Source organism: Bos mutus, chromosome 7 (genome assembly GCF_027580195.1).
Source record: "Bos mutus isolate GX-2022 chromosome 7, NWIPB_WYAK_1.1, whole genome shotgun sequence".
NCBI classification, from domain to species: Eukaryota; Metazoa; Chordata; class Mammalia; order Artiodactyla; family Bovidae; genus Bos; species Bos mutus.
In genome coordinates, this window is record NC_091623.1 from 61461845 (window position 1) to 61487451 (window position 25607).

General features: G+C 37.1%; 1 protein-coding gene across 3 annotated transcripts in view; it reads left to right on the forward strand.

Annotated features, from left to right (window-relative positions):
* The window catches only part of KIF3A (kinesin family member 3A), an 89813-nt gene that overhangs the window by 4155 nt on the left and 60051 nt on the right, over positions 1-25607 (forward strand). For all 3 annotated transcript variants that reach the window (XM_005888360.3, XM_070374005.1, XM_070374006.1), the window contains exons 3-4: positions 18577-18721; positions 18830-18914. In XM_005888360.3, coding sequence (XP_005888422.1) covers positions 18577-18721; positions 18830-18914 — 230 coding nt within the window. The remainder of the gene's footprint in view (positions 1-18576; positions 18722-18829; positions 18915-25607) is intronic.

Genomic DNA, 25607 nt, shown 5'->3' on the forward strand with positions numbered 1-25607 from the left:
CTGGTGGGCTGCAGTACCTGGGTCTGAAAGAGTTAGACGTGACTCTTTATATGAAAACACCACCTTTTGTGATCTTTGGGGATTTGAATGATGCCAGTTTTTTTGCCATTAAAAATGATGCTGTTAGGAACATTCTTTTGTCTTTTAAAAACGTTAAGTCTTTGTGCAGATAAGTTTCAAAATTTGTCTTGGATAGATACCTAGGAGTGAAATTGCTTGTGTCTTGTGGTTTATGTATGTTTATCTTTTGAAGAAACTGCAAAACAGGTTTCCGTAGTGGTGACTGTACTTCTTTTTTCCCGACAGCATGGTATGAGAGTTCTAATTTCTTTACATTCTCACCAACTCTTAAACTATCATTCTTCTTAATTATAGCTATTCTAGAGGATATGTAGTGGTATCTCATTGTATTTCCCTAATGATTAACAGCATGAAACATCTGTGTACTTATTGGTCATTTATATATCTTCTTGGTAAAATATCTCTTAAAATATTTTACCCATTTTAAAATTTGGTTGCCTGTGTTCTTATTATTTAGTCATGCTCTTTATATATTGGACTCATATACATGATCAGATATGTGATTTGAAAATATTTCTCCCAGTCTGTGGCTTGTCTTTTCATTTTCTTAGTGATGTTTTTTGAAAAGTTTTATATTTCGTTGAAGTCTCACTATCAGTTTTTCTTTTCTTATCACATGCTTTTTTGGTGACATAGCTCAGAAATTTTTTCCAAACCCAGGACCACAAAGATTTTCTCCTGTGTTTTTATCTAGAAGTTGTAAACAAGTAGATCTTCATTCAGTTCAGTCGCTCAGTCGTGTCCGACTCTTTGGGACCCCATGAATCCCAGGACGCCAGGCCTCCCTGTCCATCACCAACTCCCAGAATTCACTGAGACTCACGTCCATCAACTCAGTAATGCCATCCAGCCATCTCATCTTCTGTCGTCCCCTTCTCCTCCTGCCCCCAATCCCTCCCAGCATCAGAGTCTTTTCTAGTGAGTCAGCTCTTTGCATGAGGTGGCCAAGGTATTGGAGTTTCAGCTTCAACATCAGTCCTTCCAATGAACACCCAGGACTGATCTCCTTTAGGATGGACTGGTTGGATCTCCTTGCAGTCCAAGGGACTCTCCAGAGTCTTCTCCAACACCACAGTTCAAAAGCATCAATTCTTCTCCGCTCAGCTTTCTTTTTTTTTTTTTATCTTTCCTGATTGCTCTGACTTAGACTTCCAATTCTATATTGAATAAAATTAGCAAAAGTAGGCAGCCTTATTTTATTCCTGATTTAGAGGAAATACTTTTTTCTTTTCACCATTGAGCATGATATATTGGCTGTGGGTTTGTCACACAAAACTATTATTATGTTGAGGTTTGTCCCCTTTAATTGCACTTTATTGAGAGCTTTTATCGTAAATATCTGTTGAATGTGTCAAAAGCTTTTCTGCATCTATTGAGATGGCTATATGATTTTTATTATTCAATTTGGTTTTTTAATATTTATTTATTTTAATTGGAGGCTAATTACTTTACATTATTGTATTGGTTTTGCCATACATCAACATGAATCCGCCACGGGTGTACATGTGTTCCCCATCAGCTTTCTTTATAGTCCAGCTCTCACATCCATACATGACCACTGGAAAAACCATAGCCTTGACTAGATGGACCTTTGTTGGCAAAGCAATGTCTCTGCTTTTGAATATGCTATCTAGGTTAGTCATAACTTTCCTTCCAAGGAGTAAGCGTCTTTTAATTTCATGGCTGCAGTCACCATCACTGCATTTAAGATCTTACATTTCTTAAAAATAATTTGATTTATTTTTTGGCTGTGCTTGGTCTTCATTGCTCCATGGGCTTTTCTCTAGTTGTGGTGAGCCAGGGCTACTCTCTAGTTGCAGTGTGCAGGCTTCTTGTTGCACTGGCGTCTCCTTATGCGGAGCACAAGGCCCAGTATATGTGGCACGTGGGCTTAGTTGCTCCATAGCATGTGGGATTCCTGACCAGGGATTGAACCTGTGTCTCCTGCATTGGCAGGCAGATTCTTTACCACTGAGCCACTGGGAAAGCCCTCTGGCCAATTTTAATTTTTATATATGATGTGAAGTTGGGGTCTGAGGTTTTTTTTTTTTGCTTTCTCTGTCTCACTCCCTTTTTTCCCTATCTTGCTTGTGGATGTCTAATTGTTCCAGCATCATTTATTGAGAAGACTGCTGCTGCTAAGTCACTTCAGTCGTGTCCGACTCTGTGCGACCTCATAGATGGCAGCCCAGCAGGCTCCCCCGTCCCTGGGATTCTCCAGGCAGGAACACTGGAGTGGGTTGCCATTTCCTTCTCCAATGCATGAAAGTGAAAGTGAAGTCGCTCAGTCGTGTCCGACTCTGTGCGACCCCATGGACTGCAGCCCACTAGGCTCCTCTATCCATGGGATTTTCCAGGCAAGAGTACTGGAGTAGGGTGCCATTGCCTTCTCCAAGAAGACTACTCTATCTCTATTGAATTAACTTGGTGTTTTTATCAAAATTCAACTGACCACAGATCATATGACATCAGTTGCTCAGTCATGTCCGACTCTCTGCGACCCCATGAATCCCAGTACGCCAGGCCTCCCTGTCCAACACCAACTCCCGGAGTTCACTGAGACTCACGTCCATCGAGTCAGTGATGCCATCCAGCCGTCTCATCCTCTGATGTCCCCTTCTCCTCTTGCCCCCAGTCCCTCCCAGCATCAGAGTCTTTTCCAATGAGTCAACTCTTCGTATGAGGTGGCCAAAGTATTGGAGTTTCAGCTTTAGCATCATTCCTTCCAAAGAAATCCCAGGGCTGATCTCCTTCAGAATGGACTGGTTGGATCTCCTTGCAGTCCAAGGGACTCTCAAGAGTCTTCTCCAACACCACACTTCAAAAGCATCAATTCTTCGGCGCTCAGCCTTCTTCACAGTCCAGCTCTCACATCCATACATGACCACAGGAAAAACCATAGCCTTGACTAGACGGACCTTTGTTGGCAAAGTAATGTCTCTGCTTTTGAATATGCTATCTAGGTTGGTTATAACTTTGCTTCCAAGGAGGAAGTGTCTTTTAATTTCATGGCTGCAGTCACCATCTGCAGTGATTTTGGAGCCCAGAAAAATAAAGTCTGACACTGTTTCCACTGTTGCCCCATCTATTTCTCCTGAAGTGATGGGACCAGATGCCATGATCTTCGTTTTCTGAATGTTGAGCTTTAAGCCAACTTTTTCACTCTCCACTTTCACTTTCATCAAGAGGCTTTTTGGTTCCTCTTCACTTTCTGCCTTAAGGGTGGTGTCATCTGCATATCTGAGGTTATTGATATTTCTCCCGGCAATCTTGATTCCAGCTTGTGCTTCTTCCAGTCCAGCGTTTCTCATGATGTACTCTGCATTTAAGTTAAATAAGCAGGGTGACAATATACAGCCTTGACGTACTCCTTTTCCTATTTGGAACCAGTCTGTTGTTCCATGTCCAGTTCTAACTGTTGCTTCCTGACCTGCATACAGATTTCTCAAGAGGCAGGTCAGGTGGTCTGGTATTCCCATCTCTTTCAGAATTTTCCACAGTTGATTGTGATCCACACAGTCAAAGGCTTTGGCATAGTCAATAAAGCAGAAATAGGTGTTTTTTCTGGTACTCTCTTGCTTTTTCCGTGATCCAGCGGATGTTGGCAATTTGATCTCTGGTTCCTCTACCTTTTCTAAAAGGAGCTTGAACATCTGGAAGTTCACGGTTCACATATTGCTGAAGCCTGGCTTGGAGAATTTTGAGCATTACTTTACTAGCGTGTGAGATGAGTGCAATTGTGTGGTAGTTTGAGCATTCTTTGGCATTGCCTTTCTTTGGGATTGGAATGAAAACTGACCTTTTCTAGTCCTGTGGCCACTGGTGAGTTTTCCAAATTTGCTGGCATATTGAGTGCAGCACTTTCACAGCATCATCTTTCAGGATTTGGAATAGCTCAACTGGAATTCCATCACCTCCACTAGCTTTGTTCATAGTGATGCTTTCTAAGGCCCACTTGACTTCACATTCCAGTATGTCTGGCTCTAGGTCAGTGATCACACCATCGTGATTATCTGGGTCGTGAAGCTCTTTTTTGTACAGTTCTTCTGTGTATTCTTGCCATCTCTTCTTAATATCGTCTGCTTCTGTTAGGTCCATACCATTTCTGTCCTTTATCGAGCCCATCTTTGCATAAAATGTTCCTTTGGTATCTCTGATTTTCTTGAAGAGATCTCTAGTCTTTCCCATTCTGTTGTTTTCCTCTATTTCCTTGCACTGATCGCTGAAGAAGGCTTTCTTATCTCTTCTTGCTATTCTTTGGAACTCTGCATTCAGATGTTTATATCTTTCCTTTTTTCCTTTGCTTTTTGCTTCTCTTCTTTTCACAGCTATTTGTAAGGCCTCCCCAGACAGCCATTTTGCTTTTTTGCATTTCTTTTCCATGGGGATGGTCTTGACCCCTTGTGGTCTTGACCACAAATAGGTGGGCTTATTTCTGGATTGTCAGTTCTATTCCATGTCTGTCCTGTTTTATTTACTGTAGCTTTGTAAAATGTTTTGAAATTAGGTAGTGTATGTTTTCTAATTTTGTTACTCTGTCAAAGTTGTTTTTACTTTTCTAGGTCCTTTGCATTTTTATATAAAAGTTTTAGGGACACTTTGTCAGTTTACACACACAAACACACACACACGCAATACCACCTAGGATTTTGGTAGGGATTGTGTTGAATTACTATTCTGACACTATTGAATCTTCCAATACATGAACATGATGTATCTATTTATGTCTTAATTTCTTTCATCAGTATTTTGTAGTTTTTAATTGCAGATCTTGTACTACTTTTGGTAAGCTTTCTTAAGTATTTTTTGATGCTTATTGTGAACAGAATTGTTCTCATAATTTTCTTTTGGGAATTGCACATTGTTCATGTGTAGAAATGCAATAGATTATTTTAGACTTTTTAAATTGAGATAAATTTTAAATAACATGAGTAAGTGGTAAAGCGTTCATCATTTCAGTCATGTTTGACTCTTTGCGACCCCATGGACTGTATCCCGCCAGGTTCCTCTGTCCATGGAATTCTCGAAGAATACTGGAGTGAGTTGCTGTTCCCTCCTCCAGAGGATCTTCACGACCTAGGGATTGAACCTGGCCACCAGGAAAACCTAATAAGTTCACTATTTTAACCATTTTACACTGCACAAATTAGGGGGTTTTAGTACCTTCATACATGCAACTATGTATCTGTTCCCAGAACATTTCCATCACCCCTCAAAGAAACTCTGTACCCATTAGCAGTTACTCCCAATTCTCTCTCTCCTACCCTGGCAATCACTTACTTTGTGTGTATGAGTTTGCCTCTTCTGGGCATTTCTAATATATAGAATCATACACCATTTATTCTGGTGTGTCTGGCTTCTTGTTAACGTGATTTAAAATTTTTATTTATTTATTTATTTATTTTTTGGCTGCACTGGGTCTTCCTTGCTGCGCTTGGTCTGTCTCTAGTTGCAGTGGCTTCTGTGGTTGCAGAGCCTAGGCTCTAGGGCATGTGTGTTTAGTTGCCCCATGGCATGTGGAATCTTCCCAGTCCCAGGACTGAGCCTGTGTCTCTGGTATTGATTGGCAGGCAAATTCTTAACAGCTGGACCATCAGGGAAATCCTAGCATGATATTTTTGACGTTCATCCATGTTGTATGTATCCATACTTCATTCTTTTTTTATGGCCAAATGATGTTCCATTGTCTGGATATGCTATATAGTTTATTCATCAGTTGATGAACATTTGGGTTGTTTCCATTTCTTAGCTTTTATGAATAATGTTGCTATGAACATTGTACAAGAACATTGTACAAGAACATTGTACAAAAACATTGTACAAGTTTTTATGTGGACATATATTTTCAGTTTTCCTAGGTACCTAGGAATATAACTGCTGAGTCAAAAGGCTAACTGCCTTCATGTTCATGTTTGGCAGAAACCAACAAAATTCTGTAAAGCAATTATCCTTCAATTAAAAAATAAATTAAAACAAAAACAAACCAAAAAAAAGGTAACTGCCAGTCTGTCTTCCACAATGGCTATACCATTTTTACATTCCCACCAGCAATATGTGAGATTTCCAATGTCCGCATATCTTTGCCAAAGCTTGTTATTTGTCTTTTTGATTATAGACAATGTGGTGGGTGTGATCTCTCATGTGGGAGCTCATGTTTTTCAGCTGATTTTTGTATGTTACTTTTGTATACTGCAACCTTGGTAAATTTATTATTTCTAGTAGGCTTTTTTTTGGGGGGATAAACTCCCTAGGATTTTCTACACACGAGAGCTCATCTGAAAATGGCTTCTTTCTTTCCAGTCTTTCTGTTATCTGAATTGCCCTGACTGGAATAGAACCTCCAGTACAGTGTAGAATAGAAATGGTAAGGGGGACATTTTTGTATTGTTCCTAATCTTAGGGAGAAAGCATTCATACTTGTACCAATGTGACGTTCTCTGTAGATTTTTCATAGACCCTTTACCAGATTGAGTGAGTTCCTGTCTGTTCTTAGGTTGCTGAGTTTTTTTCAGAAATGTATATCAGATTTTGCCAAATGCAATTTTGTTGCACTTAAATTATTTTTAAAAGTTTGTCCATTACATTGATTCATTTTAAAATATGAAATCGGCATGCCCTTGGTCATGGTATATTATCCTCTCATATAATGTTAGATTTGATTAGCTAAAATGTTTAACATTTTTGCAACTGTGGCCATGAGGGATGTAAGTAATGTAGTTTTCTTATAGTATCTTTATCTGGTTTTGGTATCAGAATAATGCTAGTGTCATAGAATGAGTTGAGAAGTATTCCCTCCTTTTTAATTATCTGGAAAAATTTGCCTAGGATTAGTAGTATATCTTCTCTAAGTGTTTGGTAGGATTCACCAGTGAAGCCTACTAGGCCGGGAAATTTTTTCATCGAAAGGTTTTTAGCTACAGATTGAATTTCTTTAATGGATACAGGAATATTCAGGTTATGTTTTTTATTTATTTATTTTTTTAGTGAGCTTTGGCAGTTTGTCTTTAATGGAATTTGTTTCATCTAAGTTATGGGCTTTATTGGAGGACAGATGTGTGTATTAATCCTCTGTTCTTATGTTAGAATGTAGTGATGTAACCTTTTTCATTCCTGGTATTGGTGATGTGTGTTCTCTTTTTCTCCTGATTAATCTGGCAAGAGGTTTATCAGTTTTATTGATCTTTTCTAATTTTCTCAAAGAAGCGACTTTTGGCTTTACTAATTTTTCTTCATTATTTTTATGATTTTCAATTTCATTGATTTCTTCTTTTTTGTCCTCTTACTTGCTTCTTTTTCTGCTTTCTTAAAGTAAAAGCCAAGGCCATCATTTTGAAACCTTTCTTCCTTTATAATATAGGAGTTTAATGCTCTAAATTACCCCCTAAGTACTGCTTTAGTGACATCATACAGATTTTGACATAGGGTGTTTCATTTTTATGCATTGCAAAATACTTTCTATTTTCCTGCTTGATTTCTGGGTTATTTAGACATGTCTTAGTTTCCACATGTTTTGACATCTTTTCTGTTACTGATTTCTAATGTAATTCCATTTGTCAGAGAACATACTCTATGTAACTTGCATCTTTTGTTTTATGGCCCAGAATGTGGTTTATTATTATTCAGTGTTTTGTGTATATCTGAGAAGGATGTATATTTTTGCTATTGTTGGAGTTTTTGTAAATGTCCATTAGGTCAGTTTGTTTGGTAGTGTTCAAATCTTCTGTGTACTTAATTATTTTGTACTTGGTCTGTTATTGAGAAGGGGGTATTGAATTCTCTATTAATCTTGTATTTTCCTATGTCATTAAATCTGTCAGTTTTTACTTCATATATTTTGAAACTCTTTGAGTAGCTGCATAAATGCTTAGGGGTGTTATGTTCTCTTGATGAACCTCTTTTTCAGTATTAAATGATTCTCTTCATCCTTGGTAATATTCTTTGCTCCAAAATCTACTTTGTCTGATATTATTATACACATTCTAGTTTTCTTTTGAATGGAATTAACATGGTATATCTTTTCCATCCTTTTAACCTATATGTGTTTTTATATTGAAAGTTCATTTCTAGTAGGTAGTTGTCCTGGCGATCACTGAGATCACCCCAGGTTTGATGATTGCTAGGAGGAGTCATGGAACTCAGCATATGGTTGTTTTTATGGCTTTGGTTACTAGAACAAAAAGGATACCGGAAAAAACAATCAGCAAAGAGAAAAAGTGCGTGTTGTGAAGTCTGGAGGAAATCAATTACAGACGTCTAAGAGTCGTCTCCTGGTGGACCCTCAGGATACACTTAATTCTCTTTGTGAGAGTCCTTGTGAATGTTGTCTGTGAGAAAGCTCTGCAGAGACACAGTGCCCAAGGTTTTTATTGGAGGCTGCTCATGGAGGCACCCTCAGCCTGGCACATGCAAAGATCCCAGACTCTCATAAGAAAAGCAAATGTTTAGTATGAACCACCATGTTTATACAAACAGTTTGGGCATAGTGAGTCATTCTCAATAGTCAGTGATTGGTGGGAACCCTTCCTAAATCTGAATTCCTGGATATCAGCCAAAGGCCAATTTTGAAAGCTGGAGTTTGAAAGTATAGCTTTCTCAGGTCTGCTAAGTTAGCGATTTTCTGTGCAGCAGCATGTGACTGGTCTTGGGTTTTAGTCCAATCTTATCTCTGCTTCTTAATTAGGGTATTGAGACAATTTCTGTTTATTGTAATTACTTGCTTAGGTGTAAATCTGTCACCTTGCTGTTTGTTTTCTCTTTGTCCCATTTGTTCTTTGTTCCCTTTTTCTCTTTTTATGCTCTTTAAGGTTAATCAAGTGTTTTTATTATTCCATTCTGTGTTCTTTGTTGGTTTATAGCAGTGTATCTTTGTTGCATTTTAGTGGTTGCTTTAGGGTTTATAATATAAATATTAAATATATTATGGTTTTTCAAGTGATATTGTACCACTTAATGGATAATATAAAAACTAACACTGTACTTCCATTTCTCTCCTCCTAAGCTTTGTGCTATTGTTGTCATACATTTTACTTGTACATGTTACAAACTGCAAACCATATTGTTATTATTTTTGTTTAAACCATCAGTTATATTTTAAAGAGATATATATTTAAGGAGAAAAATTGTATTTATTTACCCATGTAATTAACATTTCTAGTATTCTTCATTCCTTTATGTAGATCCATATTTCCACCTAGTATCATTTTTCTTCTGCATTGAAAATTTTTGTTTAAACATTCCTTAGAGTGCGTGTCTATGGGTGATAAATTCTTTCAGCTTTTGTAGTCTAAAAAAGTGGGGTTTTTTGCCTTTGTTTTTGAAGGATATTTTCACTGGATATAGGATTCTAGATTGATGGTTTCTTCCTTTAGTACTTGAAAGGCAATGCTCTTCTTTCTTCCCATTTGAATTAGTTTCTGACCAGAAATCTACTTTCATCCTTATCTTAGTTCCTCTTCATGTAACATGTCTTTCTCTGGTTGCTTTTAGGCTTTTCTCCTTTGTCACTGGCTTTGTCAGTTTGTTTATGATATGCTGTAACGTATTTTTTCTTCATGTTTCTGTGCCAAAGTTCATGAATCTGCATGGATCTGTGGGTTTCATCAAATTTGGAAAATTTTCAGTCGTTTTTTTCAAATATTTTTTCTTTTCTTTTTTTTTTCAAGTATTTTTTCTGTCCTTTCCGCTTTGGAGCGGGGAGAGTGGGGTGGATCCTGTAATGACATATATACTTGGCTGCTTGAAATTGTCCCACAGCTCACTGATGCTGGTTTTTTACTTTTAATTTTTTTCTGTGTTTCATTTTTGATTGTTGGTATGTTTTCAAGTTTACAGATCTTTTCTTCTGCAGTGCCTAATCTATTATCCCTGTGTGTTGTATTTTTCATCTCATACATTGTAGTTTTCATCTCCAGAAGTTCGATATGGGTCTTTCTTATATTATATCTCCCATGCAAGTTCTTCCAAATTTCCATCCAGAGTTTCCACTGAACTTTATTGTATATAGAGTACAGTTTTTATAACTGTTTTAAAGTCATCTGCTAGTTCTAACATTGTGTTAGTTATGAACTAATTTTGATTGATCGATTAATTGATTTCTTCATTATGAGTCATCATTTTGCCTTTTTTTTGCAAGCTTGGCAGTTTTTGGTTGAGTGTTCTGAATTTAACTTTGGGTCTTGGATTTTTTTTCATTCTATAAATATTCATGGCTTTGTTCTGGGATGCGCTTACTTGAAAGCAGTTTCATCCTTTCAGATCTTTTTTGGAAGATTTTTTGGTTAGGACTAGAGCAGTGCTCAGTGTGAGGTTATTACTCCCCACTACAGAGGCAAGGCCCTGCTGTGTACTGTGTGTTCCTAATGTCCTGTGAATTATGCCTTTGTGAGTGCTGGGGGCTTTTCCTTCCCATCTTTCCATATGATTCCCTCCCCTACCACCCATATTTAGATAGTTTCCTTATACTTTTGTGCTAGTGAGTATCTGGCTGAATACTCGAGGAGGAACTTCTGTGGATCTCTGGAGCTCTTTCTGTGCAGCTTTCTCTTCTCTGGGAATGTGTCCTCCAAATTCTAGCTATGTTGGCCTCTCTGGACTCTCAGCTTCTTCTCAACTCAGGGAATCTGCTGACAGCTACTTGGGTTCTTCCTCCTCCTCCATGACTTGGATTCTGTCTCACGACAGGAAGCTGGGCAATCATATGACCTACCTTACCTTTCAGGAACCGCAGCCCTTTGTTGACTGATGTTCATTCTCTTGAAAACTATCATTTTATATATTTGGTCTGCTTTTTGTTCCATCAGGAGAGTAAATTTGGTTCTTATTCCATCTTTGTTGGGATCAGAAATGCCACAAGTTGAATTTTGAATTAACAGTTATGTATATATAAAAAATAAACATTATAGAGGGTAATATGTGAATGTCAAGGACTTTCTGCCTGTTTTCTAGTGTATTATGCTGACTGAAGATTGTTGATAAAAATCAACAATTTTACAACAATCAAAAATTTTACAATTTTACAACACCACTCATTATCAGAGAAATGCAAATCAAAACCATAATGACATATCACCTCGCACCAGTAAGAATGACCATTGTTAAAATGTCTACAAATAATAAATGCTAGAGAGGGTGTGGAAAAAAGAGAACTCTCCTACACTGTTGGTGGGAATGTAAATTGGTATAACTACTATGGAGAACACTATGGAGGGTCCTTAAAAAACTAAAAATAGAACCACCATATGATCCAGTAATCCCACAGAAAACTAAGAGTCAGACACGACTGAGCGACTTCACTTTCACTTTTCACTTTCATGCATTGGAGAAGGAACTGGCAACCCACTCCAGTGTTCTTGCCTGGAGAATCCCAGGGACGGGGGAGACTGGTGGGCTGCCGTCTGTGGGGTTACACAGAGTCGGACACGACTGAAGTGACTTAGCAGCAGCATAGTTGATTTACAATTTTGTGTTTCAGGGATACAACAAAGTGATTAGGTTATATGGATATCCACCTATTTCGGATTCTTTTCCCATATAGATTATTACAAGTAATTGAGTTCCCTGTGCTGGACAGTATGTCCTTGTTGATTATCTGTTTTATATAGAGTATGTGTATTTATTAACCCCAAACTCCTCACGTAGCCCTGCCTGCCAGGTTTCCCCTTTGGTAACTGTAAGTCTGTTTCTGTTTTGTAAACAAGTTCACTTGTATAATTTTTTTCGAGATTCCACATGTAAGTGATATCATATGATAGTTGTCTTTCTCTGACTTCACTTGGTGTGATAATCTCTAGATCCATCCATGCTGCTTCAAATGGCATTGTTTTATTCTTTTTTATGGCCGATTAGTGTTCCATTGTATATAGGTACCACATCTTCTTTATCTGTTCTGTTGTTGATGGACATTTAGGTTGCTTCCATGCCTTGAGTATTGTAAATAATGCTCTAATGAGCATTGCGGTGCCTATATCTTTTTGAATTATGGTTTTCTGTGGGATTACTGGATCATATGGTGGTTCTATTTTTAGTTTTTTAAGGACCCTCCATAGTGTTCTCCATAGTAGTTATACCAATTTACATTCCCACCAACAGTGTAGGAGAGTTCTCTTTTTTCCACACCCTCTCTAGCATTTATTATTTGTAGACATTTTAACAATGGTCATTCTTACTGGTGCGAGGTGATATGTCATTATGGTTTTGATTTGCATTTCTCTGATAATGAGTGGTGTTGAGCATCTTTTCATGTGCTTTATGGCTATCTGTATGTCTTCTTTGGAGAAATGTCTGTTTAGGTCTTCTGCCCATTTTTTGGTTGGGTTATTTGGTTCTTTCATATAGAATTGCATGAGCTGTTTGTATATTTTGCAGATTAATCTCTTGTCAGTGGCATACTTTGCAAATATTTTTTTCCCGTTCCATTTAATTTTGTTTATGGTTTCCATTGTTGTGAAAAAGCTTTTAAGCTTAATTAGATCTGATTATTATTATTATTTTTATTACCCTAGAAGGTGGATAGAAAACAGTCTTGTGATTTATGTCAAAGAATTCTGCCTATGTTTTCCTCCAAGAGTTCTCTAGTGTCTGGTCTTACATTTAGATCTTTAATCCATTTTGAGTTAATTTTCATGTATGATGTTAGGGAGTGTTTTATTTCATTTTTCTTTTCTTTTTTTTTTTTTTTTTTTTTTTAACATGTAGCTGTCCAGTTTTCCCAGCACCATTTATTGAAGAGATTGTCTTTTCCCCATTGTATAGTTTTGCCTCCTTTGTCATAGGTTAATTGACAATAAGGGTTTGGGTTTATCTCTGGACTTTTCTATCGTATTACATGGATTTATATTTCTGTTTTTGTGGCAGTACCATGCTATTTTGATGACTGTAGATTTGTTGGATAGTCTCAAATCAGGGAGCCTGATTCCTCTAGCTCCTTTTTCTTTCTCAGGATTGCTTTGGCTATTCTGGGTCTTTTTTGTTACCATATACATTAAAATTTTTTTTGTTCTGTGAAAAACGCCATTGGTCATTTAATAGAGATTGCATTGAATCTGTAAATTGCCTTGGGTAGTATAGTCATTTTGACAATATTGATTGTTCCAATCCAAGAACATGGTATAGCTTTCCATCCGTTTGTATCACCTTTGGTTTCTTTTATCAATGTCTTTCAGAGTACAGGTCTTTTGCCTCTTTAGGTTTATTTTAGGTACTATATGCTTTTTGATGCGGTGGTAAAGGATTGTTTAATTTCTCTGTCTGATCTTTTGTTGTTAGTGTATATAGAATTGCAACAGATTTTTGTGTTTTGACTTTGTATCCTGTAACTTTACCAAACTCATTGAGCGCTAGTAGCATTCTGATGGCATCTTTAGGATTTTGTATGTATAGTATCATGTCATCTGCAATGGTGACAGTTTTACTTCTTTTCCAGTATGGATTCCTTTTATTTCTTTTTCTTCTCTGATTGCTGTATCTAAGACTTCCAAAACTCTGTTGAATAAAAGTGGCAAGAATGGACATCTTGTCTTGTTCCTGATTTTGGAGGAAATTCTTTTAGTTTTTCCCTGTTGAGAATGATGTTAGCTGTGGGTTTGTCATATATGGCCTTTGATTATGTTGAGGTAGGGTCCTTCTGTGCCCACTTTTTGGAGACTTGATCATAAATGGGTGTTGAATTTTGTCAAAAACTTTCTCCATCTATTGAGATGATCATATGGTTTTTATCTTTCAGTTTGTTAATATGGTTTATCACACTGATTGATTTGTGGTTATTGAAGAATCCTTATATTAACCCCAGGATAAATCCCTCTTGATCATGGTGTATTATTCTTTTAATGTATTGTTGGATTTGGTTTGCTGAGAATTTTGTTGAGAATTTTTGCATCTATGCTCATCAGTGATATTGGAGCCTGCAATTTCCTTTTTTTTGTGTGTGGCGTCTTTGTCTGGTTTAGGTGTCAGGACGATAGTGGCGTCATAGCATGAGTTTGGGAGTGTTCCTTCCTCAGCAATTTTTGGAAAGTTTCAGAGGTGTTAACTCTTCTCTAAATGTTTGATAGAATTTGCCTGTGAAGCCTTCTGGTCCTGGACTTTTGTTTGTTGGGAGTTTTAAAATCAGTTTTAATTTTCAGTTCAGTCGCTCAGTCATGTCGACTCTTTGCGACCCATGGACTGCAATATGCCAGGCTTCCCTGTCCATCACCAACGCCTGAAGTTTGCTCAAACTCATGTCCATCGAGTTGGTGATGCCGTCCAACCATCTCATCCTCTGTTGTCCCCTTCTCCTCCTGCCTTCAATCTTTCCCAGCATCAGGGTCTTTTCCAGTGAGTCAGTTCTTCCCATCAGGTGGCCAAAGTATTGGAGTTTCAGCTTCAGCATCATTCCTTCCAATGAATATTCAGGACTGATTTCCTTTAGGATGGACCGGTTTGATCTCCTTGCAGCCCAAGGAACTCTCAAGAGTCTTCTCCAATACCGTAATACAAAGGCATCAATTCTTTGGCACTCAGCTTTCTTTATAGTCCATCTCTCACTGGGAAAACCATAGCTCTGACTAGAAGGACCTTTGTTGGCAAAGCAGTGTCTCTGCTTTTTAATATGCTGTCTAGGTTGGTCATAACATTTCTTCCAAGGAGCAAGCGTCTTTTAATTCCATGGCTGCAGTCACCATCTGCAGTGATTTTGGAGCCCAAGAAAATAAAGACTGTCACCGTTTCCATTGTCCCCATCTGTTTGCCATGAAGTGATGGGACTGGATGCCATGAGCTTAGTTTTTTGAATGTTGAGTTTTAAGCCAGCTTTTTCACTCTCCTCTTTCACTTTCATCAAGAGGTTCTTTAGTTCCTCTTTACTTTCTGCCGTAAGGATGGTGTCATTTGCGTATCTGAGGTTATTGATATTTCTCCTGGCAATCTTGATTCAGCTTCTGCTTCTTCCAGCCCAACGTTTCTCATGATACACTCTGCATAGAAGTTAAATAAGCAGGGTGACAATATACAGCCTTGATGTACTCCTTTCCCAATTTGGAACCAGTCTGTTGTTTCATGTCTGGTTCTAACTGTTGCTTCTTGACCTGCATAGAGATTTCTCAGGAGGCAGGTCAGGTGGTCTGGTATTCCTATCTCTTGAAGAATTTTCCACAGTTTGTTGTGATCCACACAGTCAAAGGCTTTGGTGTAATCAATAAAGCAGAAGTAGATGTTTTTCTGTAACTCCCTTGCTTTTTCTATGATCCAACAGATGTTGGCAATTTGATCTCTGGTTCTTCTGCCTTTTCTAAATCCAATTTGAACATCTGGAAGTTCCTGGTTTACGTACTATTGGAGCCTGGCTTGGAGAATTTTGAGCAGGAGAATTGAGCATTTTAGGAATCAGTGACCATTTCAGGAATGTTTTGGGTTTTAGTTCTAGAAGGTCTTGTAGGTGTTCATAGAACCGTTCAACTTCAGCTTCTTTAACGTTACTAGAGGCAGTGATCAAGACCATCCCTGTTGTAACTTGTAACTGGTCTGTTTGTATTTTGTATTTCTTCTTGGTTCAGTCTTTGAAGGTTGTATATTTCTAAGAATTTGTCCATTTCTTCTAGGCTGTCCATTTCATTGACATATAGTTGCTTGTAGTAGTCTCTTATGATGCTTTGTATTTCTGCGGTGTCCATTATAACTTCCTTTTCATTTCTAACTTTATTGATGTGAATCGTCTTTTTTCTTAATGAGTCTGGCTAAAGATTTATCATTTTATCTTTTCAGAGAAGCAACTTTTAGTTTTATTGTTCTTTTCTGTTGTTTTCTTTGTCTCTATTTCATTTATTTCTGCTTCTCCTCTGATTGTTTGATTTCTTTCCTTCTACTAATTTTGGGTTTTGTTTGCTCTTCTTTCTCTAGTTACTTAATATACTTTTAAAATTAGTAATGATCATGTATTTAATACATTCATAGAAATTGCATTCATTTTATTTATGTATTTTTTTGGCTGTGCTAGATCTTCGTTGCTTTGCATAGGCTTTCTCTAGTTGTGGCAAGCGGGGGCTACTTTTTGTTGTGGTGCTTGAGCCTCTTATTATTACAGTGACTTCTCTTGTTGCAGAGTATAGGCTCTAGGCACACGGACTTCATTAGTTGTGGCCCAGAGGCTCAGTAGTTGGAACTTGTGGCCCCTAGTGTGTGCAGACTTACATAGTTGTGCCACACAGCCTCAGCAGTTGTGGCTTGTGGGCTCTAGAGTGTTGGCTCAGAGGCACACAGGCGTAGTTGCTGCACAGCATGTGGGATCTTCCCAGACCAGGGATCCAACCTGTGTCCCCTGTGGTGGCAGACAGATTCCTATCCACTGCACCACTAAGGAAGTTCTGCATTAAGTAGGTATTAATTTTGAGTTAAAAATTTTTTTTTGGTCATTATATACTGGTAAAAATACATGGGCTGTGCAGCCAACTGGAGTGTGTTCAGATTTTGTGTAAAATGACATAGAGCAAGTAATTCAACCTCTCTAAGCCTTTGTTTCCTCAGCTAAGCTGTGGGGATATAAATATTGCCTAGCTCTTAGGATTGGGGTGAAAATTAAATAGGAATGCATATAAAGTATATGACATAGCACATCAGATGATCAGTAAATGATGGCTGTTTTGTCTTTTCTAAGATGCAGTATATGAGTTCATGGTATTTTTAGCTCCTTTTAATGTAGTAAATTATATTCTTAATGAAAGAATTTGAAATATTTAGGGAGTTAGACAAAATTTACTTCTTTATTCCCACATATAGAAATGGTTTATGTTGTGATTATTTTCATTAGAAGTTTGACGATGATGACATTTGTATTAACAGAATAGAGTGGTAGTAGTTAAGGAACCTTTTTCGTTTATGCTGTCACTTCCTAGGCTACCTACTGTAGTCTCTCCTGAGGAAATCTCACCCAGTGCCGTAGCTTCAGTTGGCAAATGAGTCTCACCCATCCGCCTGCTTGCTTGGCACATCCATTTGAGTGTATCGTAGACTTAAAGCTCAGTACCTCCAAACTCAGGGCATGATCTTCCCGTTCAAACTGTTATTTCTTCCAGTGGTGTTCACCATCTCAGAACATAGCTTAGCATTACATTCCCTTGGTCAGGCCAGAAATTTGAAAGTCACCCTCAGTTCTTCCTTTTCCCTGGTCCCCTTTTGACTAGTTCTTTCCCAGGCGTCTTGATTCTAACTGCTAAATACCTGTCAAACACTTTCCATCTTTCTCAGCCCCTGCTGTTGTCAGCACCATCTCTTACCTGGTTAACCGTGTCAGCCCTCTAACTGTTTCTTCACTTCTCCCATGCTTGTTTCCAGTTCTTTGTATACAGTATAGCCAGTGATGGTGACACTCTTCTGACTGAAAAATCATTGTGTCTTCACTTTGTTTTTAAGATAAGCTCTAGAACCTTAACATGTTCTTCATCACCCTGTGTAATTAATCAGTTTTTTCAGCTCTAACCACATCCACTGTCCTTTTCCATCTCTGTTTCTTCCATTCTGGTCTCCTTGCATTTTTGCAAAATCTCCATTTTCTTTTTTGCCTTTTGCTGCCCATCTGTTTCTAACTCATGCTCATATATTAGATGGACTCTTCTGGAAAGCCTTCTTTGACCTCTTCCCCTTTCCTTCTTCTTTAGTTTTCTTGCCTTGATTATGTCCCTGACTCTCACGTAGAACTCTGTGTTTCTCATTCCCAACACTCATCTTGGTTATAATTATTTGGCTAATATGTCCTCCCCAAGATGACACATAGCATGAGATTAAAGATTGTGTTTGTCTTTATCATTGTGTCCCTGAATCATAGCACCATGCCAGACTCAGGTGTGTAGTATTTGTTAAATGAATTAATTTGCATATTTAGAAAATTTAAGTTGTATCTGTAATTACTTTAAATATATTGTCACTTCTTTTTGTTAATTCCCCCTATTCCTTACAGCTGTTACTTAAAACTTTTATTTTGAAATAACATACTTATTTCAGGATTAAGCTATTTGCTAGGTGTCATGTTGGTTGCTTGAAGTAAATTGTTTCATGTGATTCTTGCTTGTTTCATGTGATCAATGCAGAATAGTTATTCTTATCCTCATTTTACTATTGAGTTAATCTTTGGGTAGATAGTTTCTAAGGTCATATGTCGAAAAGTGGCAAATGTGTAGATTCACGTTGAGGTCTTTCTACTCTGGGACCTTTGTTCTTTTGCTGTAACTATACTACCTTCTCCAATTTAATGTCCGCATTAAGTAATTAACAAACATAAATTTCTTAGGATTAGCTAAAATGTTCGATTTTACATTTATCTCATTGGCTCTAGAACTTCAACAGTACTGTGCTCGTGTGCTACACAGTTCATGCTGTAATTGCTGATAATAAAGGAGAAATTTATATTAGAATAAACTTTAAATCCAGGCTAGAAATTGCATCACAGTGTCAAAAGAATTAATTTTAAGACTATTGTTCTGTAGCATCAGACTCTACAAAGTGATTGATTCTCTTCATTGTTTTCAGGGACTATTTTTGCATATGGACAAACTGGAACTGGGAAAACGTTTACCATGGAAGGTGTTCGAGCTGTTCCTGAACTTAGAGGAATCATTCCAAATTCCTTTGCTCACATATTTGGTCATATTGCAAAAGCAGAGGGTGATACGAGGTAAAATAATTATTTTCTAATATCGAGAAGTACAAACATAAGATGTACAACCTTTATAAACACGTTTTTAAAACGGTTCTAATAAATATTTCACTGTTTTCTTTACAGATTTTTGGTTCGAGTGTCTTATTTGGAAATATATAATGAAGAAGTTCGTGACCTTTTGGGCAAGGATCAGACACAGAGGTTAGAGGTAAGGATAATTGAAATTGGAGTACTTTCCAGAGCAAGAGAATGTGTACTGAATTAAGTTCTTTTTTGAACAAAAGGTACTCTTAATATTTTATTATTTTTGACCAGGAAACTTGGTAACATGCTTCAAAAATACAACTATTTTAAACACTTATGCATTGAAAAGTGTTGGTTCCTACCCTATTTCTCCCCACCCTAAGATAACCACTTTCGGTATCCTTTCAGTGTTATTTATGTAAATACAAATATAATTTTAGTTTTACTTTAAATGTAGCACCCTATATACATTGATCTGCACCTTTTTTTAAACTAAAATTTTTATTGAGATAAATTCACATGCAATTGTAAGAAATAATACAGAGGATTACCCTTTACACAGTTTTCCCCAGAGATAACATTTTACAAAGCTATAATGCAATATCATAATCGTGATATTGATCTTGATATAATCCACAGATATAATCTGTTTGAATCCATTGTTCAAATGCCCCAGTTTTTCTTGTAGTCATTTGTATTGTATACTGTTTTATCACATGTGTAGATGATTATATCCACTACTGCAACAAGGTACTAAATTGTTCCACATCAAAGATGCCCTTTTATAACCATATCCACCTCTCTGGTGACTACTCCCTTCTGTCCCCATCCCTAACAACGACAACCCTAATCTGTTTTCCAGGGTTATGGTTTTGTCATTTCAAAAGTGTTACGTTGTAACTTTTTGGAATTGGCTTTTGTGACTTTGTATAACTCCCTAGAAATTCATCCAACTTGTTGCATGTATCAGTTACTCATTCCTTTTTATGTCTGAGTAATATTGCCTGGTGTGTTTAACCATTCACCTGCTGAAGGACAGCCATTCACCTGCTACGTACAGTTTGGGGCTGTTAGGAGTAAAGCTGCTATGAACATCCATGCATAGATTTTTATGCAAACATAAGTTTTCATTCTCTGGTGTGAATGCCCAAGATACTCCAGAATTTAAAGTCAGAAGTTGTGGGCTTTTTTTTTTAATTTAATGAATGAATTAATTTTTGGCTGCGCTCGGTCTTCGTTGCTGTGCATGGACTTTCTCTAACTGTGGCAGGTGGGAGCTACTCTCTGTTGCTGTGTGTGGGGTTCTCACTGTGGTGGCTTCTCTCGTTGCAGAGGACGGGTTCTGGGGTGCCTGGGCTCAGTAGCTGCAGCTCAGGGGCTTGGTGGTTGCAGCTTGTGGGCTGTAGTGCCTGGGCTCCGTAGTTGCGGCACATGGGCTTAGTTGCTCTGTGGCATGTGGAGTCTGCCTGGACCAGGGATCAAGCCCACGTCCCCTGCATTGGCACGCGGACTCTTTATTAAGTTTTTACAGTGTCAGAAATGTAGGTATTAATACAAATTATGAATGTTGTCACAGATATTTGTGCTTTTAATCTTTCTTTCACCTGAAGGAAAAACCAGACTTTGTGATTGAGAAACTCTGGTTTGTATACTTTTGGGTAATATATTGGCACTACTGTAATCCTACATCTTAGAGAAAGGGAATGTGAGATTATATACATAACTATCAGATAATCACAGAAATTGTGGATTGGTTCATTAATAGCTGATTCACATTCAGTATTTTTTCTTTTTTCCCTCAAACTTTAAACTTTTATTTTGTGTTGGGGTATAGCCAATTAACAATGTTGTGGTAGCTTCAGGTGAACAGCGAAGGGACTCAGGCTCCATTCTTCCTCAAATCATTATTTTTTAAATTGAGATGTAATTTACATCCGTAATATTCGTCCTTTTAAAGTGTACAATTTAGTGACTCTTTGTATATTCAGAAAGTTATGCAAGCATCACTACTATCTAATTCTAGAACATTTTCATTATTCCTGAGGAAACTCCATGCCCATTAGGTGTCACTCTGCATTCCTCTTCTCCCTCCTGGTAACCAGTAACTTTCTGTCTCTATGAATTTGCCTATTCTGGACATTTCATTTAAATGAAGTCATACAATTGTGGTCTTTTGTGTCTGGCTTCTTTCACTTTTTATGATGTTTTCAAGATCCATTCATGTTGTAGCATGAATCAGTATTTCATTTTTCCTTTTAACATCTTGTAAAAGTTTTTGTATGAATACAAGCATACCTCACGTGATAGTGCTTCACTTTATTATATTTGTTGATACTGTTTTTTTTTTTTTTTAACAAATGAAGGTTTGTGGCAACCCTGCATGGAACAAGTCTGTGCAGCTCTGTATTTCCAACAGTATTTGCTTAATTAATTCATGTGTCTGTGTCACATTTTGGTAATTCTTGCAGTATTTTAAACTTTCCACCAGCAAAAAGATTGTGACTGCCTGAAGGCTCAGATGATGGTTAACATTTCTTTTAGCAATAAAATATTTTTAAATTAAGGTACAAACATGTTTTAAACATAATAGTCTATGGATGGTATAATGTAAATATAACTTTTATATCCACTGAGGAAACAAAAATTCATGGTACTCTTTATTGTGGTAATCTGGAACTGAACCTGCAGTATCTTTGAACTGTATATTTTTAAAGTTCTCTTGGTTATATATCAACGAATGCAGTCATTAGATAATATGGTAATTCTACTTTTAGATTCTGCCAGACTGTTTCCCACAGTGGCTGTACCATTTTACGTTCCTATCAGTAATGTATGAGGAGTCCAGTTTTTCCATATCCTTGTTGACACTTGTTATTGTCATTTATTACAGCCATTTTAGTGGGTATGAAGTGTTATCTCATTTGTGGAGTCTAGTTTTTCCATATCCTCATCAAGACTTGTTATTGTCATTTTTTATAGTGATTTTAGTATAAAGTGGTATCTCATTTGTGGGCTTGATTTCCATTTCCCTGATGGCTAATGACATTGAACATCTTTTTACACCATCTGTGTGTCTTCTTTGGAGAAATTTCAGTTCAGATCCATTGTTCGTTTTTAATTGGCTCTTTATTTTTTTATTAAATATTAATAATTTTTTATATGGAGCTTCCCTGGTGACTCAGTGACAAAGAATCCACCTGCCAATGCAGGAGGTGTGGGTTAGATTCTTGGGTCAGGAAGATCCCTTGGAGCAGGAAATGGCAGCCCACCCCAGTATTGTTGCTTGGGAATTCCCATGGATAGAGGAGCCTGGAGGGCGATGGTTTGTGTGGGTCGCAAAAGAGTTGGACATGACTTAGTGACTAAACAATTCTTTATATGTTCTAAGTGCAAGCTTGTTAACAGATAATAGGAATTTACAAAAATATTCTCTTATGGATTGTCTTTTTACGTTTTAGATGGTGTCCTTTTGGAGCATAAAAGTTTAAAATTTTGATCGTATTTGCTTTATCTACATTTAGTTTTGTTTCTTGTGTTTTTTGGTGTTGTATCTAAGAAATCATTGCTTCATCCAAGGTCACAAAGATTTATGCCTTTGTTATCTTCCTAAGAGTTTTATAGTTATTTAGGTCTTTGGTTCGTTTTGAGTTAATTTTTTATATGCTTTGTGAGTTAGAGGATCAGCTTCACTCTTGCATACAGATATCCGGTTGTCTCAGCACCATTTTAATGTTTTTTTGTAACTGCGCGATGTGTGGGGTCTTAGCTCCCCAACCGGGGATCCATCCCATGCCCCCTGAGGTGGAAGTGCAGAATCTTTTTTTTTTTTTGGAAGTGCAGAATCTTAACCACTAGACCGCCAGGAAAGTCCTTCAGCACCATTTATTGAAAAGACTTTTCCCCCCTCATTGTACTTTGCTTTTTTTTTTTTTTTTCAAATTGAGCAATGAATTGTGACAGTCTTTCCATGTGAGTAAAGAGAAATGCTTCTTCATTTTTTTGTCTTTTTTTTCCCTTTCTGCCTCATAGTATCTTTAGTATGGACATAACTTTTAGTTTGCTTAGCCACCCCGCTATTGATAAACAGTTGGGTTGTTTAAAATCTTTTGCTCTTACAAACAGTTCTGTACCAAATAACCTTGTAATTATACCATTTCATATATGTGCAGGCTTGTCTGAGGATAGATTCCTGAAACAGGATTGCTGAATCGAGTGGTAGATGACTAGTAATTATTGCCAAATATATTAAAATTGTGGTGTATAAGACAAAAAGTTAGCCTTTAAAATATTGGAATTTTGATTGGAATTGTATTGTCAATAATTAGAGAATAATGTGTTTAGAATAACAATAGAATAGAATATAGAATCGTGGCAGCCTCTATTGTAGAACAGTGTGGAGTATACTGAGAATAACAGTAGAATAATAGAATAACTATTATTAAGAAGCTCTTATAATGCAGCAATAGGCATTTAGTGTAGTAAATGATGGTAGCAGTACATATTTTATTTCATTTAACCTTTCAGCAGTTCAATTTTGTTAATGTAAAAAAATGAAACCTAGAGGAATTTCCTGACTTGCTTGGGTTAAGGTAAATGGATTAAGGATTAAAGGGTGATTTCTGAGGTTTTAACACCTTAGCTTGAATATTGGCTCTGATCTCTTAAGCAGGTTACTTACCCTCTATGAGCCTTAGGTTTGCCACATGAACATGGAAATAATAATAGTATCTACTTTATAGGATTATTGCCAAAGATAACAAAGATTATTGCTTGACACATAATAAAATATTTAATAAATTTCAGCTTTTTAAAAAAAAATTTACTATATGAACTGAACTTTTGGAGCAATATGTTACAGGCTTAGGTGTTAATATTATTTGAATTTGTTGGACCTTATTGAAGACTTAATCCATAATGATGTATAGACAACAAATATACAGATAAGTTTCTTTTTTCTGGTCATCTTTGGTTTTGATGGATCCCTTAATTCTATGCTTTTTACCTTTTAAATGTTTGTTATTTGTACAGATTATTAGAATAAAAACCATTTGGAAAGAACATTTCCATTTTTATAATAGTAATTATAGATCACATTTATTCTCAGAAACAGTCTTGTCAGTGTTTCTCAAGTACAGTAGAACCAGTGTTCCTTTTTTATAACATGTATTTTATAATGCCCCTTTGATTATCCTGAAATAAAATTCATAGATGATAAAATCTATCTACACACATAATTTTAAAGATATCAAGGTACTGTCCAATTATAATTTACTTTTAAAAAGTACTGGTAGTTCAATATATAATATAAATGCTTACATGTGATCATACTCAATGACATATATAAATAGAGGCATATTTAAATCATTATGACTGCAATACCCACAAAGGCAGACTGTTACAAGTATGTTGAATTGGTAATCTAAACACCTTGTTTGGTGTTACTCAATGACACGGTCCTTTACAGTAGTATCTAGCTCTTGGCACAGTTCTGAGGAAAATAAAGTAGTTCTTTCCTCAGTTTTCCTGCATTCCTATATTATTATTACCAAGGGAAAGCACTTTGTCTTTATATGTAGAGTAGAGTTAGGATCTAAATTTAGATAATTAAATTAATAAGTTGTTTTTTTCACCCATCTGACTATCTGGTAGGACATTCAAAGTTGCATGGGACCATTCATGATTGTGACCATCCTACCTACTTCAGGGTGTTCAATATCCCAGTCTCCTGCCTGCAAATACTAATAGTTTCCTTAACTGAACCAGAAACTCCCCCTCAAGTTTCTAAAACAGTCTGGTCAGGGGAGTAGCTGCCTTCATTGAGATCTATTGTTTTGGTGTCACAAGCTATTTGTTATACAAATTAAATTTCTTTGTTTTTATGATGAAAATTCTTTGCTAGAATTACCATCCAATTTTTAAGAGCTTTCATAAACAACTAGTAGTCATAGACAGTAATATATAACACTCACATTCACATGCCTCACTTCTAGATGAACTTGCCAGCTCTGACAGCCTCTTGACTGAATTTAAACTGTTAGTTTCTATGAGTGTCTAAGACTACATTTAAGTTACCAGGACTCTAACAAAGGTAAAGACCAGGGTCCTCTAATGAGGATCAGTGTCAGGGGTGTCTCTGAGAATGATTAATCCTTTCATTTCCTTTCTCTCCGTATGGTGGGATCTCCTCCCAAATCAGGTCCAGGATCCCCTAATGAGGGTGGAAACCAGAGAGGAAACAGAATTCACACTCATGTACTGAGACTCCCAAGATAAAAGTCAAGTTCATTTTGATGCAATGCCATAGAAACCTTTACATAAGGAATTTTATCCCATTTTCTTTCCCTTTTACAAAACAGTTCTAGTTGAATGTAGGTGTTATAGTCTACAGACAATTGAGGGGTCATTGTTCATCAGAGCCTAAAGAATACTGGGGCCATGTGGTGTTACAGTTAAATATCATTGTCTTTCTTTTCATGGGAGTACAACTTAAGATCTTCCAGGTTTGCAAAATATACCTTAGGGAACTACAAGATGGAACATAGCTTTCATTACCCATTGTTCTTTCACATGACTGATGTTACCAGAAACAGACTAGCAGATCCGTGTCTGGAGTCTTCTCAGGGTCAGTTACCTGGCATGAGAATAGGGGTGCAGATGAGCCTTGCTGTAACAGGGAGTTTCTCGATTACTGCTCAGGCGGTGCTGGACAACGAAGGGACTCTTTGATCTGGAAAGGAAAGTCCAATTAAAGTGGTAGTGTGCTCAAAACCAGGTGACAGAGTCCTACACCTCCCCCCCTCCCCAAAGTAAAATTCCAGTCAGGGCAGCCCACTAGGGAAGAATGCCCTGGACATGAGTGGTTGCACCACTTACTAGA